Here is a 15,127-nt window from a genome sequence, read left to right as displayed (position 1 = left end):
TTTCATCTTGTACAGGAACCAGCGGTCAATTTTGGTCAGCTCATACAGTCGATCTATGCTGTAGTCGGCATACAGGGCTGCCGCCAGCACAAATATCCTCTTGTCTGTAGGAATCTGTAGCTCCTGTTAAGCAAAAAAAAAAAAAAAAAAAAGAGAAAAGTTTGAGCATCTAATTTGAACTAGTATATAAACCATGGTATACAACAATAATAATTATTGTAATCTTATAATCTAATCCTCAGAACTAACCTGTTCAGAAACTGGTTTGATGGTATGGTCAAACCCAACACAGTTCTCATCTACCATCCTGAGAGCTTTTTGGAAAGCCTCCTCAAAACTGCGCCCAATGGCCATCACTTCCCCTGGGAAGTAAACAAGTCTTTATAAGAGTCCACTAAGTATTAAATAAATTTCAGTTCGCATGTTCAATACTTTTTACCTTTATCAAATTTTTATTGCAGCGTTATTGATAAAATGCATTTCCACAGATCCATCCATCTACCTATCCAGCCACTCTTGCATCCAGCCAATCAAATCCTTAGTTGTTGTTGTTTTTTTATCTTGGGTATAATTGCACACTCAAAATATGAGAGTTAAGAAGAAATTTAAAATGGCTTGAACGCCCTGACGGAAACTTTCTGGGTTTAAGAAAGTCTCCCCTTTACAGCTCGTACAGGATTTCACTGAGTTTTTGCCTGATTTTGCTGCGGATCCCCCCCCCCCCCAGCTTTTTGTGTTTTTTTCCCCCCACTTGAATCGGCGAAATCGCACAAAATAATTTGACGCAGTCTTTCACATTGATGTTGGAAAATGAGACCTTTTAGCTGTACTCATGTTCGAAGCACGCGAATCGAAGAGGGCTTTGGCTGAACGCATATTGTGATGACGTCATGTGATGCGCCTTGACCCAAATCTGCGGTAATTTAGAAAAAAATTGCGCCGTTTGCTCGATTCTGTGGTCCTTTCGTTCCACATAAGGCATCACAGATCATTCAATGTGGATAGATGTTTCTGGGGTATTGTATCGATTTACCCTTTTGATCATATATACTGGACATGCTATACACTATTAACTTCTCAGACTGGAAATGGGAAAACAGAAAACAGAAATTGTAAGTAACATGATTTTATGAATATACTATAATCACAGGATTATTAAATGAGAAGAGCGGGTTATGAACATCTCTTCGTCCAAACACTGTGCTACGTGGTCCCCATTAACATGGGGGAAACCTTCCCCTATATAAATAGTCTCCATTTCTTTCCTGTTAAGATCCTGTTTCTTCTGCAGGTAAGTAAATATTCCCTTTCGGTCTTTATGGTAAATTATTTACTCTGTAATGAAATATTCAAATGCATGGGTCAAAGGTCAAAGGAGTTTACAGTAACTATCCTGTGACATGTGAGTGTAATGTCATCTCTCCCACACTGACAGCAGAACCGATTATGCCCTCTTGGCCTCCCAGCCATGGATGGTGGTGGCATCCTCAGGATTGAACTCACAGTCTCCCAACGAGAGGACGATTGCTTTTCTGATGCGCCCCTCGAGAGCCCAGAGCAAAGTAAAAATCTTAACTGGTCAAAATAGTTTTAATGGGCGAAAACCCTGAAAAACAACAACAACAACAACAACAACAACGACGACGCAGGTGGGCCTTACCGACACTCTTCATGGAGCTGCCGATTTTGGTGCTAACCCTGAGGAACTTGCTCAAGTCCCAGCGAGGAACCTTCACCACACAGTAGTCAAGACTGGGCTCGAAGTTGGCGGTTGTGGAGTTGGTCACAGAGTTTCTGGGAAAAGAACAATTCTAAGAAAACGATGCCAAAGTGAAAAACAGTACATTCTGCTGCTTCTCTGTCGTGTTACTAACTTGAGGACAGGGAGGGGGATTCCCAGGCCAAGCTTAGCTGCAACATAGGCCAGAGGGTATCCTGTGGCCTTACTAGCCAGAGCGGAGCTCCGGGAGAGACGAGCATTCACCTCAATGATGTAGTACTGGAAGACACAAACAATTTTTTTGGTGACCTCGCAGATCAAAATCGTAGGCTAACAGGTATCAGATATTTGTGTTTCATGCTATAATTGGAATGTGAATTGGAAAGGGTGATCCTAAAATGAAGGAAAATCTATAATGACCCCCCCCCCAACACTTTATTCACTCCCAGGACATAAACAACATTGCGAGTGACCTAAAAATCCCAAGAACAGCTCTTTGTGATTCGTGCGTTTATAAATGTGTCAATATGAAAAGCGAATGGCGACCACTCCAATATATTCCTGCCTAAAACCGATTGGTTTGAGCATCTGCTCAAGTTACCTGCTCAGATTCTGGGTTGACCGCGTACTGGATGTTGCACTCGCCAACAATCCCCAGGTGCCGGATAACCTTGATGGAGGTGCTCCTCAGCATGTTGTACTCATAATCATTCAGCGTCTGACTAGGAGCCACAACTATAGACTCGCCGGTGTGAATTCCCAGAGGGTCTATGTTTTCCATGTTACAAACCTAGAAATATGAAGTCGTCGTGCTGTTAAACTGGACAAATTAACGAGCAAATAAAGAAGTATTTCGGATGTTTATTACCGTGATGCAGTTGTCGTAAGCGTCTCGTACGATTTCGTACTCAATTTCCTTCCAGCCCTTGAGGGACTTGTCCACCAGGACTTGAGATGTGTGGGCAAAGGCTTGCATGACCAGCGTGATCAACTCTTCTTTGTTGTTAGCAAAACCAGAGCCCAGTCCACCAAGCGCAAAGGCTGAGCGGATCAGCACTGGGTAGCCGAGCCTCTCGGCAGCAGCTACTGCCTGCATGTAAAGACTGAGTTGAAAAGGAAACCCTTCATAGTCTATACAAACCCTTTCATCTGTGAAAATCACATGAAGGACAAGCTGACCTGTTCCACAGACATGGCTGCTTCGCTTGGTGCAACATGCTCGTTGATCTCCTCCATTTTCTCCACAAAGATCTTCCTGTCCTCAGTCATCTCAATAGAGGCCACTGGAGTTCCCAAAACCCTGACGTTATACTTCTCCAGTACACCCTGCTTAGTCAGTTCCACTCCACAGTTTAGAGCCGTCTGACCCCCAAATGCCAGCAGCACTCCATCAGGACGCTCATTCTTGATTACCTGGTTGAAAGACGGGACCAGAAATGAAACCATTCCATTCCATGTCCTCAACACTTGCACTTTGCTCAGCATTGGAAAAACGTACAGGGTAAAATGTCTATCAAAATTTCACAGAAAATATAGAATTCTGGAGCTTGATAGTATTTATTAAATCCATTGGGGACTACTACAGCGAGCCGAGCATGCAGCTTAAGACGACCGTGAGCATTTCGTTCAAAATTCTAAAACCTGCTCAAAACTACCATCTGTGTCAAAAACACACACATGCATTGATTATTTTCGCTCGATTTCATTTTTAAGTAGCAATGTTATAAGTATGCTTGATGTCAAACATGCACCACTTTTGGGAAAACGCTAACTCCAGGTGTGCACTTCAGCTCCTAGGAGTCTTAGCACTGCTCATAAGGTCCAAGGCATTCAGAAGAAACCTTTTACTTTCAATTATGCCATTTCAAATTGGCTTCATTATAGCAGGACACCTCAAACATAGACTCTTTGAAGATCTCAGAGTTCTAGATGAACATTCTTATTGACGTGCAAACCTCTTCAAACAATTTAAATGTTTCTTTTGTTTTGCATTGTGGTATGTACGTGGCGTTCTCTTCCTTCCCATCAGAAGCTTGTATCCAGAAGCTGACAATCATTGTTAAGATTATCTCCGATAAAACAATAGGTAGGTAAAATTAGCAGTACCGTAACCACTACTCGGAAAAGTGAAGTCACCAAATTGTGCCTCTTGGTGGCAGTATAGCGCAATGGTTTACTTTTTGGTCCGTAATTCATACGGCCAAACTCTGTGCCTCTTTTGTCTCTTATTCATTGGCTTTATTCCACGTTATTAATTTCCACTATGATGAATTTTTTGTGCTCATCTGCATAATATGCAAAACCTACTTTTTCCTAGGATTTCTGGTCTATCTTCACAAAAGTGGTTTCAAAACAATCAGGGGAGTCTTTCGCTTAATAATTACCCAAAACACGCTGAGACTTGTAAACAAAATATGGCTGCCGGACGCTAATCGATCCTAGTGAGGCGAAGGTTGGATTACTCCAACAGCTGTAACGCAGGACTTCGCCCAGAACATGAAAGGCAACGTTCTGAAGATGTGAACAATTTACGGGGGTTAAGTTTGTTTGTTTAGATAACCATTTCTTAAAAAAAAAAAAAAAAAAGTAAGTCTGATTGAGCTGAAATTTTGTATACTGCAGAAAAACAGATACCTGACAATGACCTGATCACTTGATCAAAGAAAACATGGCTACCATCAGCCAATCAGGTTTCAGCAGGCATTTCACAGTGTTAACATTGAGCCGTCATCATGAAACCTGAAAGGTAGGGGTCTCTAGGGACATGCTAGTTACTGGTGCAATCTATTCATGCTTTTCCACTTACAAACGAGAATATCTCTCAGTTTTATTTCCACACTTCAGTCAAACAGTGAACAGTAAACTGTAAAATAAAATTGACAGACAAATCAGATAAAATTCATGAAAAGTGTGCGTGTGTGTGTGTGGGGGGGGGGTGATTCATATCAGCAAATATATAGGAATATGCATGTACAGATTCATGTGACAAGGAATGTTGGGTAATTAGGAATTAAGGAAGTAAGTGTTCAGGATTTCTCAAAAACATCCAGTGTAACTTGATACTCTTGTTATTACTACAAACTTAAGTGGCTATTCTGTAAAACTTATAGGCCTTATAACTTTCCTTCAAGTATTCAAGCAAATGCAGAGGGGTTTTTTATGTGAATTTTAGAAGCCATACAATGTAGTAAATATTTAAAAAATGTTTAGCTAATTTATAAAATCCAAAAGTATTATTATATAATGCAACATCTGTTGGACCCAGACCAGCTTTTTCTCTTGGGTCATATAAACATTCATTTCAATCATCGTATTGTGTAAAAACACAGTTTTCGTGACCATCATTGGGATATAATTAAACTGGGGGTGCTACCAGCATTTTTATAATGATAACTTTAGTTTTGACCCTCCATCTGCGTTCAATTTCATTTTCTGCATAATTTCATCCAAGTCACAGATTGATTTGACTACCAGATGCTTCATCCCTTTCTGTAGCCATCCAAAACTTAGCTTTTTAATTATCCCAGCATGACAAACTTTGGATATTGGCACTGCTTCTGGTTTTGACCAATTAACTATGTATCCGAATAGAACTGAGTATCTCCAAATAATGTCCATTATGAATGCCATAGAATTCTGGGTCAGGAATATCATCTGCATATAACAAGAATTTGTGCTCTTTCTCCCCTCCCTTAATTCTTTTGGCTATTCTAATAGTGGTAGCAAATGATTCCAACACCAGGCTTAGGGAATGTCCCTGATATGTTCCTCTCGTTACACCAAGGAAAGGTGAAATTAACTCATTTGTTACTACTGCTGCTCCGGGATCTGCATACAACACTTCAATTTAGTTATATTAGGGCCATAGTTATATAGGGACATAGGGGTGTACTCACTTCTGTTGCCAGCGGTTTAGACATTAATGACTGTGTGTTGAGTTATTTTGAGGGGACAGCAAAATTTACACTGTTACACAAGCTGTACACTCACTACTTTACATTGTAGCAAAGTGTCATTTCTTCAGTGTTGTCACATGAAAAGATATAATCAAATATTTACAAAAATGTGAGGGGTGTACTCACTTTTGTGAGATACTGTAGGGAAGTTCAAATAACAATTTCTCAGGATCAGTAAATCAGATTGAGCCAAAATTTAGTACACAGTGTCTTCCTTCTAATCTACAAGTGGAGTTTTGTAAATTGATAACCTGATTATCTAAATAAGATTAAAAAATAAAAATAAAAAACAATCAGCTTTCAGCACTTTTCACAGGGTAGATGTTGATCTATCAACACAAAACTTACATGTTAGGATCTCGCATCCTCATATGAGGATATGAGCGTCACTGGTGGTTGCTATTAATATTTTCACACTTAAGCATATCTTTTGGAAAATATGGTGTACAGTGAAACTTCTTGATTGTGCGGTACTTTTTTCCCCCTTAATGAAATGGTCATATAAATCTGAAATGACTGACAGTTGTGCAGGTGTTTTGAGCTCTCCGGTTGTAAGACGAGCCGAGACGGCGTCCTCGCTTTAACGTCACGCACAATAGGAGGAAAAAATTTGACTGCTTTAACTTTTTTTTAAAATTACTTTTAGGGGAAAAAAGAAAAAAAAAATGTAAATTAGAAATTAAAGAATTGTTGAAAGCCACATCTGAGTAGGTCCGAAAAAGCCTCGGTACTAGACTGAATACTGCGTTGATCTGTATAATTAGACAGTGATATTGATTTTATCTAGTTATTTACCTGTGAGACATAATCTGGGGTGATTGGGAGGAAGTATACTTTGTCAGCCAGGCCTTTAGAGGTCTGCACTGTGGCAATGTTAGGGTTGATGAGAATAGTCTGGATGTTCTCTTCTTTGAGCGCTTTAATTGCCTGAAGGAAATAAGAAAAAACAAACAAACACCAGAATACATGGATGCATGAGTGTTAGTGAGAAATATATAAGCGGTTAGAACGCAGTCATGATATGCCAAATGCTGAGCTATTCTAATTCTTCTTTATTCACTACACTAGGATAACAATATCTGCTGACCTGATACTTGAGTACTGATTTTCTAGTAACTTACCTGAGAGCCAGAATAATCAAATTCTCCAGCCTGTCCAATAGAGAGTCCTCCAGAACCCAGAATGAGAACTTTGCGGGGCCGAACGAAGTCTTCTGGCTTTGGAGATCCGGGGAAGGTCAGATGGTCAGTCAGCCTCTCCTTTACTACACAAACGTGAGGATGTCCATTAGTGACGGTTAAGTAATCACAAGACTGCAGAAATCATGTCATTTTGTAAAGTTTTTTAAAATTGCAATCTTATGGCACATTTTTTCCTAAAGAGAAATTAACTGATTTTGCATTAAAATTTTGAATTTGAATGAATTATAATTATAAGAATATACTCTCCCAAATGTTAATCACATTCTCAAGTTCAAATCCAGTAGGTTACATTTTTTAAGCAACTTGCAGAGCTTTGTTTAATTAACCCCTGTCTACAGAAACCTCACCTGACTTGCCAACGTTGCCCTTTATGGCATCTCGGACGATGTCCAGAAAAACATCGAAAAGGCTCACCAAGTCAGCGGGTCCAGCCATGTGCTCAGGATGGAACTGGACACTGCAAAAACCATAAACGTACAGTGACAACCCTATTCCCAAACATTACAAGTAATCGCTTTTAAATCAGGATTAAGTACCTGAAAAGAGGTTTACTGTTGTGCACAATGCCCTCATTTGTGTGGTCATTGGCGTTGGTAAAGAGAACATCCCAGTCATCTGGAAGGGTCTGAGGATCCACTGCAAATCCATGGTTCTGAGATGTGATGAAGCAACGCTCTGTACCCTTATGGATGCAAGGCTGGTTATGCCCACGATTCCCGTATCTAGACCACACAGAAGACAATACAATAAGGATGTAAGGCAATGCTACTGTATCAGTTTAGTGCTCTATCTGTATTCGGATATAAAACTGAAGTGGGCTTGGGCTAAACTGGAAGAATGTCGGGGGGGTTGGGTTTGTATTAATCATGAACCCTACCACTATGCCCCCATAAATACTGGAGGGGGGAGACAGAGGTAGAAATGCCAACATTTATAGTAATGTTAAGAAAAGGTCATTACGATTTCATATACAAACATCAAACAAACTCAGCCTTTAGATTTGTAATCATATTTGATTGATTACCCAATGCTATGGCGAGAAACGGAGTTAACCAATCAGAATCATGCATCTTCCACAGGTCTATTTGAAAGACAGCTACAGTGGCTGCCACTAATATTGGCACCCTTGGTAAATATGAGCAAAGAGGGCTGTGAAAATTGTTTTTATTGTTTAACCTTTTGATCTTTTGTCAAACAATTGCAAACATAACAGGTTTATTAAAAAACGATATCTTTGTTAAATATAGATGCGCAACAATTATTGTCACCCCTATGAATTCATATGAGAAAATAATATTTGAAGTATATTCCCATTGATATTTTATTTATTTATTTATTTATTTTTTTAAGTACACCTGGGCGAGTAGGAACAGGAAGTTGTTCAACCATGACTTCCGGTTTGGTTACAGGCAATGAACAACTGCACGTTAGCTTTATAAGATAAAACATGCGTCATAGTGCATATTCTCATTTTTTTATAAAATGTTCCATAATGCTTACGATCACTAGTGATACACTTAAACAAATGTTGTACCATGTGCACAGACTACTGTACAATCCAATAGTATATTTAGACAAAGCAAGGTGTTCGTCTGATACCAAAACAAAAAGAGTACACTACCGGTCAAACATTTGGAGACACTCGACTGAAATGTTTCTCATGATGTTAAAAACTTTTGATCTGAAGGTATATGATTAAATTTGTGAAATCGGTGTTGCAGACAGAAATAGAATTGTGCAAACATTCATTACTTTCGTTAGAAAAGTAACATTTTCCATCCATCCATCCTCTATACCGCTTTATCCTTTTCAGGGTCACGGAGAACCTGGAGCGTATCCCAGGGAGCATCGGGCACAAGGCAGGGTACACCCTGGAAAGGGTGCCAGTCCATCGCAGGGCACAATCACATACACACTCACACACCCATTCATACACTATGGACACTTTAGACATGCCAATTAACCTACCATGCATGTCTTTGGACTGGGGAGGAAACCGGAGTACCCGGAGGAAACCCCCGCATCACGGGGAGAACATGCAAACTCCGCACACACAGGGCCACGGTGGGAATCAAACCCCCGACCCTGGAGGTGTGAGGCGAACGTGCTACGAACATTTTATTTACACATATATATATATATATATATATATATATATATTTTTTTTTTTTTTTAAATGGATGACTTGGAGCGAAATATTCTGAAAAGCAGCCAATAAGTGTCCAGTATAAGCAGGAACTCTAATACTGTTTAAAAAGCATCTCCGGGAGATTCCGCAAGAAATTGGTCGAGAAAATGCCAAGAATACATTTCTGGAAATTCTAGGCAAAAAGTGTTTTTTTTTTATGTTGGTTTTTTTTTTTTGAAGATGCCTAAAATATTAAATTATTTTGGATTTTTTTATCACAACATATTTCCCATAGTTCAATTTGTGTTCTTCCAGAGTTTTGATGACTTTATTAATATTCTAAAATGTGGAAAAAATAAAAATAAAGAATGAGTGTGTCTAAACTTTTGACCGTTAGGCAAAAGTTTTTTTTTTGTTTTTTTTTGTTTTTTTAAGACACACACACACACACACACACACACACACACACACACACAACCAAACCTTGCAAAATTTCCACTGAACGGGTTGGACTGCTATCTGAACTGGCCTTGAGCATGGACCAGGAGAAGAACAACAATAATACAGTGATCTGTCCCAGAATCTCACCAGAGCGCTATCTCGTTAAAACCGTAGTGGTCAGCAGAAAAAGTAATTTCAACACCACGGTGCTCCCGAGGGAACCTGGACAGAGCCTGGGAAATACTTACATTTCAGTAAGATCAGTAGGATGCGGCTTCTTTTGTTCTCCTGCCAAGTTACAAACGCCTCTATTGGCCTTGTGGTGTAATTATGATAGTAGATGTTTACCCAAATGTAAGCAATCCTTATCGACAATCTATCTATCAAACGTGTAATGAAGAAGCCAATCGCATGAGCTGATAGTTGCACACAGCTACAGTATGAACAAACCACTTACATGAACTTCTAAACAAAACTGCCAAAATGTTCTCAAGTCAGCATTTAATGGCAAGTTCCACCAATAGTATGTGTCATTACCAAAATCAAAGCAAACAGTGTGAACTTACTTCATTTTGTACGTCTTCGCACCAATAACCAACGACAGCAACTGATGACCCAAGCAAATTCCAAACACAGGTTTCGGGTTTTCCACACATACAATCTTTTTCAGGTTTTCTATAGTCTCCTTGCAATAGTTGGGGTCACCAGGACCGTTACTAATAAACAGTCCATCAAAGTCTGGAGAAACACAAACACAGCAGTCACGGACACAGACACTGGGCCATGTAAAAAAAACTGGTCTGTGTTGAAAATCCTGGTTTTAATCTAAATAATAAAACATTCAAGGAAATTATAAAGCTTCATAAAATATGGTAAAGGCATAAACACTGGTTATAATTAAAAAGCATGGCTCAAGCAAATGCTACTGTAGGAATATTACATTCGCTAGCACTAGATCATGGTAAATGGAACTTATAGCAAATAACAGTTGGCTGAACTGTTCATCTGAAATGTATTCCATTTGCTCACCGTTGGCATTCAGAGGGTAATCCCATGGCACCACGGTGACCCGGGCACCTCTCTCACACAAGCAGCGGATCTGATTGTACTTAATGCCGCAGTCCACTGCAAGGATCCTTACGCTACCCTCCGTATTGAAAACCCTGGGTTCCTACAGAAATCAAACATTTGAGTAATACGCCTGGACAGAGAGACCATTACCATTTAAACTACACATTATATAGTTTACAAGTCATCATTTTAAAGTCGTACATTCAAAACTTACTTTCAAAGACACATCTTTCACCAAGTTCCGAGTATCAGGATTGTCAAAAGGTATGCTGTCTGCTAAGGTCCCTTCCACCACAAGCTTCCCTAGCATGGTCCCTTTTTCCCGGATCTTTTTGGTCAAAGAGCGCGTGTCAACTCCTGTTTTTCACATAAATTATGTGCTTTTAAATGTGCAGGGAACACTAAAGGGAACATCACACTAACAGAAGGGTGTCAATTGCCAAAAAAAAACATGAATGGATTTATGAGATATCTTGGAGTCCTTTTAACAATTGTAGCACATTACGTTTGGGTTCTATACCAACACACCAATTGTTTTAAGGAAATAACAGCATCTTACCCTGTAGCCCAGGGACACCATGCTCTTTGAGCCACTTATCTAGAGACTTGTCTGAGCTCCAGTGGCTGGGATTCTGAGAAACCTCCCCAACTATAAGAGCAGCTGCATGGATCCTGGCAGATTCAAACCACTGAAATTTCACATGGGATTGGTGGGAGAACAGGATGAATCAATCAATCGACAAAAACGATATCAGAAGGTATTCGCTTTAGTGAAAATAAGCACTGTCATGTTATGTACCTTGCTAAATCCAAATTCACCATTGACATCATTGGGTACACCATAGTTCCCAATCAGTGGGTAGGTTAAAGTCAGTATCTGAGATTTATACGAGGGGTCAGTGAGAGCCTCTGGATAGCCCACCATTCCTGTCTGGAAAACTGAAGATAAAGATGATGTAATATTAGCACACTGTATGTGGCATTATGGATTTGTTTAAAAAAATGAAACAATGACAGCTTTTCTCTACCAATATAACTATATACTAAATCTCAAGTATCCAGTGGTAAGTAACAACGCCAGCTTTACTGCGATCACTGGATATTTTGCATAAAATTCCTACAAGTGGCTGTCTTAAAGCTAGGCAATGCTAACGCAACTAATGGAATTTCACTGTTCAGAAAGGTGCAATTGCAGCATCAGCACTCCATAACAGAACTGCGTAAAAGTGACCAGGATAAATAACATTGATGCTTTATTTTGACGATAACAAAGGTCACGTCACATCACATTTCTTGCATGGGTAGAAAATCTCGCTTACTTTGCCAATTTTTCCTATTAGACCTTTGTCTACTGTGTTGTAATGAGACAAAAGATAATGAAGAAAGCAGCAAAGTTTGACACTGATTAGTGCCACTCACTGAATGCAACAGAACCTTTGATCTGCTTTTCTGCAAACTTGATGAAATCTTGAGTTATCAAGATCCCACCATTTTGTTTTTTTATAGAAAAACAAAAGCATGGTTATAGTCAATTTTAGAGCTAAAACTTTTCTCACTCAAATAGGTGCATATAAGGGTGTTTACAGTATATATATATATATATATATATATATATATATATATATATATATATATATATATATATCTATATCTATATATCTATCTTTAAATGAACTGTATTCAGTCCTGTTCAAGTGGACCTGCAAGGGAACCAGCTGCAAATGACATCCAGTGCTTTTGGTGTTCAGAATGCTCAAATTAGACTCAAATGGTGACGGTTTGCTTTCTGGACACTATCACCCCCTCCCTCCCTCCCCATTGATAACCTCTCAGACAAAGTGTTGTTCACACCATAACTCCTTTAGAACTCCTTTAGTTGTGTAACACTACATTGTGGATGACATAATTCACAATGGTTATTTTATATAAGGCTACCATTCAGCAGTAGATGAAAATCTATTGAAGTGAAGTGAAATACCAGAAGCATCTGAGAGGAAAAAAAAACAGTAAAGAGATGGAATTAAGCAAAAGTATTAAAATCAAGTCAAGATTCATGGCATAGACAAACATGTGACTCTCATGGAAGTGACTGGAATAGACAAAATACATGCATGCACTACATAGATTACAATACTAATACATAGTAAATATTGTTTATGTCTCTGACATAATGTATTTATTAATACATTCTTGCTGCCATACTACTCAGATTCAATAACAAGAACATTAATAATAATGCAATATTATAGCACTGCTCCACCTGCTGTGACATGCCTAAAAACCTATGTTGAGCTTGTTCACCATTTTTACTCAGGTACCACATTAGCCAAACGACGACATACAGACGGAGCCAAAGATTTTGCAGAGCACACACAGTTGCACAAAGGGTGCAGGCTCTTTAATAGTACCTAGAATAATGAAGACTACAGCAGGGGGCAGTGTTTTCTTACAACGCCCCACAGTTATGGAACAGCTTTCCAATTAGATTTTGGACCCAGACAGAGTGCCAGTCTTGATGTCTAGGCTGAAAACATATTTGTTCAGTCAAGCTTTTGGTTAATAAGCTTTTCCCTTAGGTAAAGGTGCAGATCTGGTGGGTTCATGGCATAGAGTGTTTCGGTTAACTGGGATGTTTGGATGCTGTTGTCCCCCCATTCTCACTGTGCTGGCTAATGACTGGCCACATTATGTGCCAGGGTGCACTAATGTTTGTGTTACCTTCTGCCTCTGTCCTTTAATCATGTTGTTATAGCGGTCACACCCTCTTAAGCCACTAGAGTACAATAGCAAACCTAGTAATCTGTTCTCACTCTTTTCCTTTCTCTCTCTCTTGTCGGGGCTACACGCATGACTTCTGCTACATGATGCAATACAGATGATCCTGACTCCTGCCCTCCAGTCCTGCCTGGCCTATCCTGATGCTCCACATTTGTTTGGAGTTTCCATCACCTGAGAATGACTTGCTGCTGCTGAGGATGGCCACACAGAACTGCCAGAATTCCTTGCAGCTCTCGCCTGGTTTCCCACTGAAGCTAAGCTGGGTTGAGCCTGGCCAGTACCTGGATGGGAGACCTCCTGAGGAAAACCAAGGTTGCTGCTGGAAGTGGTATTAGTGAGGCCAGCAGGGGGTGCTCACCTTGTGGTCTGTGTGGGGCCTAATGCCCAAGTATAGTGACGGTAAGACAGTTTTATACTCTAAAAACAGCACCGTCTTTCTGATGAGATGTTAAACTGAGGTCCTGATTCTCTGTGGTCATTAAATATTGTAAAAGAGTCAGGGTATAACCCTGGTGTCCTGGCGAAATTCCCCCATTGGCTTTTCTCCATCATGGCCCCATCTCTGAATTGGCTACATCACTCTTTCCTCTCCACTAATAGCTGGTGTGTGATGGGCATTCTGGTGCACTACGGCTGCCGTCGCATTATCCAGGTGAATGCTACACACTAGTGGTGGTTGAGGAGACCCCCCCCCATACTATGTAAAGTGCTTTGAGTATCTAGAAAAGATTGGTTGTGTTAGAATGCATTCATTCACTCATTCATTATCCAGTTTACAACATGACTCGGATACTATAGGTTTATAACTAAAAACTCTGGTAAGTGCGTCACATTATACATTCTAACGCAACCAATCTTAACTCAAGACAAAATATTTCTTTGATTTCTATGTACAGTTATTGTCTGTGAGAGCAAAATTGGCGTGAAAATTTGTGTGCATGTCTTATCTGTCTCAATGCAGTCACATTTCGTTACTCTTAACAGTCTAAGTGTCTTTGAAGCAGGATTCCATGGAAAGCCATATGATTTATGGTGTAATAGTACAGGTATACCAAGTCGTAAGTTTTTTACTTTTATTAGTACAAATGCAATTAATAGTAAAATGCAATTTTTACTCATAGACATAGACAGTGGGTCTACTATGTGCAGAACCATTTCTGCCGTAAGATACTTTGCAAATTTGGAGTGTGGGAAGTACTGTAGATATTGTAGACCTACTCGAAGACTTTTCCAATGCCTCAACTTTTCGGGGCAGGTTTCAGATGTTCTGTACAGTTTTTGGAGATATATTCCGGCTGGGAACTTTTGTAATAACTGAATAGCCGGTGTAAAGAACTGGTGAAAAAGTTACGCATTGGTGACGTGCTGTTAACTGCTTGAGTTTTGGCTAGTAAGAATTACCTTACATTGAAATTCTGGCTAGCGATAACAATTGTGACTAGTTGAAAATAATTTTTTGACTAGTGCAAACTGTTTAATAAAGATCAACAACATTAATCCCTACTATGCAAGTTGATTCAGGAGATCTATAAAATGACTAGCAGTAATACATTTCAAATGCAATAAAAATTAAATGAGAGGTTTTTTCAGTGGAGATGGGATGGCTTGACGTAGTTATTCACCAATTCTTTTTAATTCAGCGGTGCTAATTAACATAATTACCGTAATGGGCGGATATTTCTGCTAAACTAATGGCAGATTCACTGGAGTTCAACTCAATCTGGAAAGTTGCCCATCTCAGTTGTCAATCTCAGCTACGTAGTGTGTCCTTATTGTAGTTGTTTGAGTAGACTACACCAGCAAGTACTCAGTAACACAGAGGAACCCAGGC

General features: G+C 39.6%; 1 protein-coding gene across 2 annotated transcripts in view; it reads right to left on the bottom strand.

The window, feature by feature from the left end:
- The window catches only part of cad (carbamoyl-phosphate synthetase 2, aspartate transcarbamylase, and dihydroorotase), a 40,243-nt gene that overhangs the window by 18,704 nt on the left and 6,412 nt on the right, over window positions 1-15,127 (bottom strand). The window contains exons 2-18 of one of the 2 annotated variants that reach the window (XM_053647564.1): window positions 12,454-12,505; window positions 11,318-11,457; window positions 11,078-11,207; window positions 10,733-10,875; window positions 10,477-10,618; window positions 10,014-10,185; window positions 7,415-7,600; window positions 7,226-7,335; window positions 6,798-6,940; window positions 6,472-6,603; window positions 2,900-3,133; window positions 2,589-2,810; window positions 2,322-2,510; window positions 1,875-1,999; window positions 1,661-1,794; window positions 250-362; window positions 1-123 (exon numbers count right to left, since the gene is read on the bottom strand). The exon at window positions 1-123 is cut by the window's left edge and continues 128 nt beyond it. In XM_053647564.1, coding sequence (XP_053503539.1) covers window positions 1-123; window positions 250-362; window positions 1,661-1,794; window positions 1,875-1,999; window positions 2,322-2,510; window positions 2,589-2,810; window positions 2,900-3,133; window positions 6,472-6,603; window positions 6,798-6,940; window positions 7,226-7,335; window positions 7,415-7,600; window positions 10,014-10,185; window positions 10,477-10,618; window positions 10,733-10,875; window positions 11,078-11,207; window positions 11,318-11,457; window positions 12,454-12,505 — 2,490 coding nt within the window. The remainder of the gene's footprint in view (window positions 124-249; window positions 363-1,660; window positions 1,795-1,874; window positions 2,000-2,321; window positions 2,511-2,588; window positions 2,811-2,899; window positions 3,134-6,471; window positions 6,604-6,797; window positions 6,941-7,225; window positions 7,336-7,414; window positions 7,601-10,013; window positions 10,186-10,476; window positions 10,619-10,732; window positions 10,876-11,077; window positions 11,208-11,317; window positions 11,458-12,453; window positions 12,506-15,127) is intronic. The other variant, XM_053647557.1, reaches the window with a different exon arrangement.

This window comes from Ictalurus furcatus, chromosome 2, assembly GCF_023375685.1.
Source record: "Ictalurus furcatus strain D&B chromosome 2, Billie_1.0, whole genome shotgun sequence".
NCBI lineage: Eukaryota > Metazoa > Chordata > Actinopteri > Siluriformes > Ictaluridae > Ictalurus > Ictalurus furcatus.
This window is presented reverse-complemented; position numbering and strand designations above follow the sequence as displayed.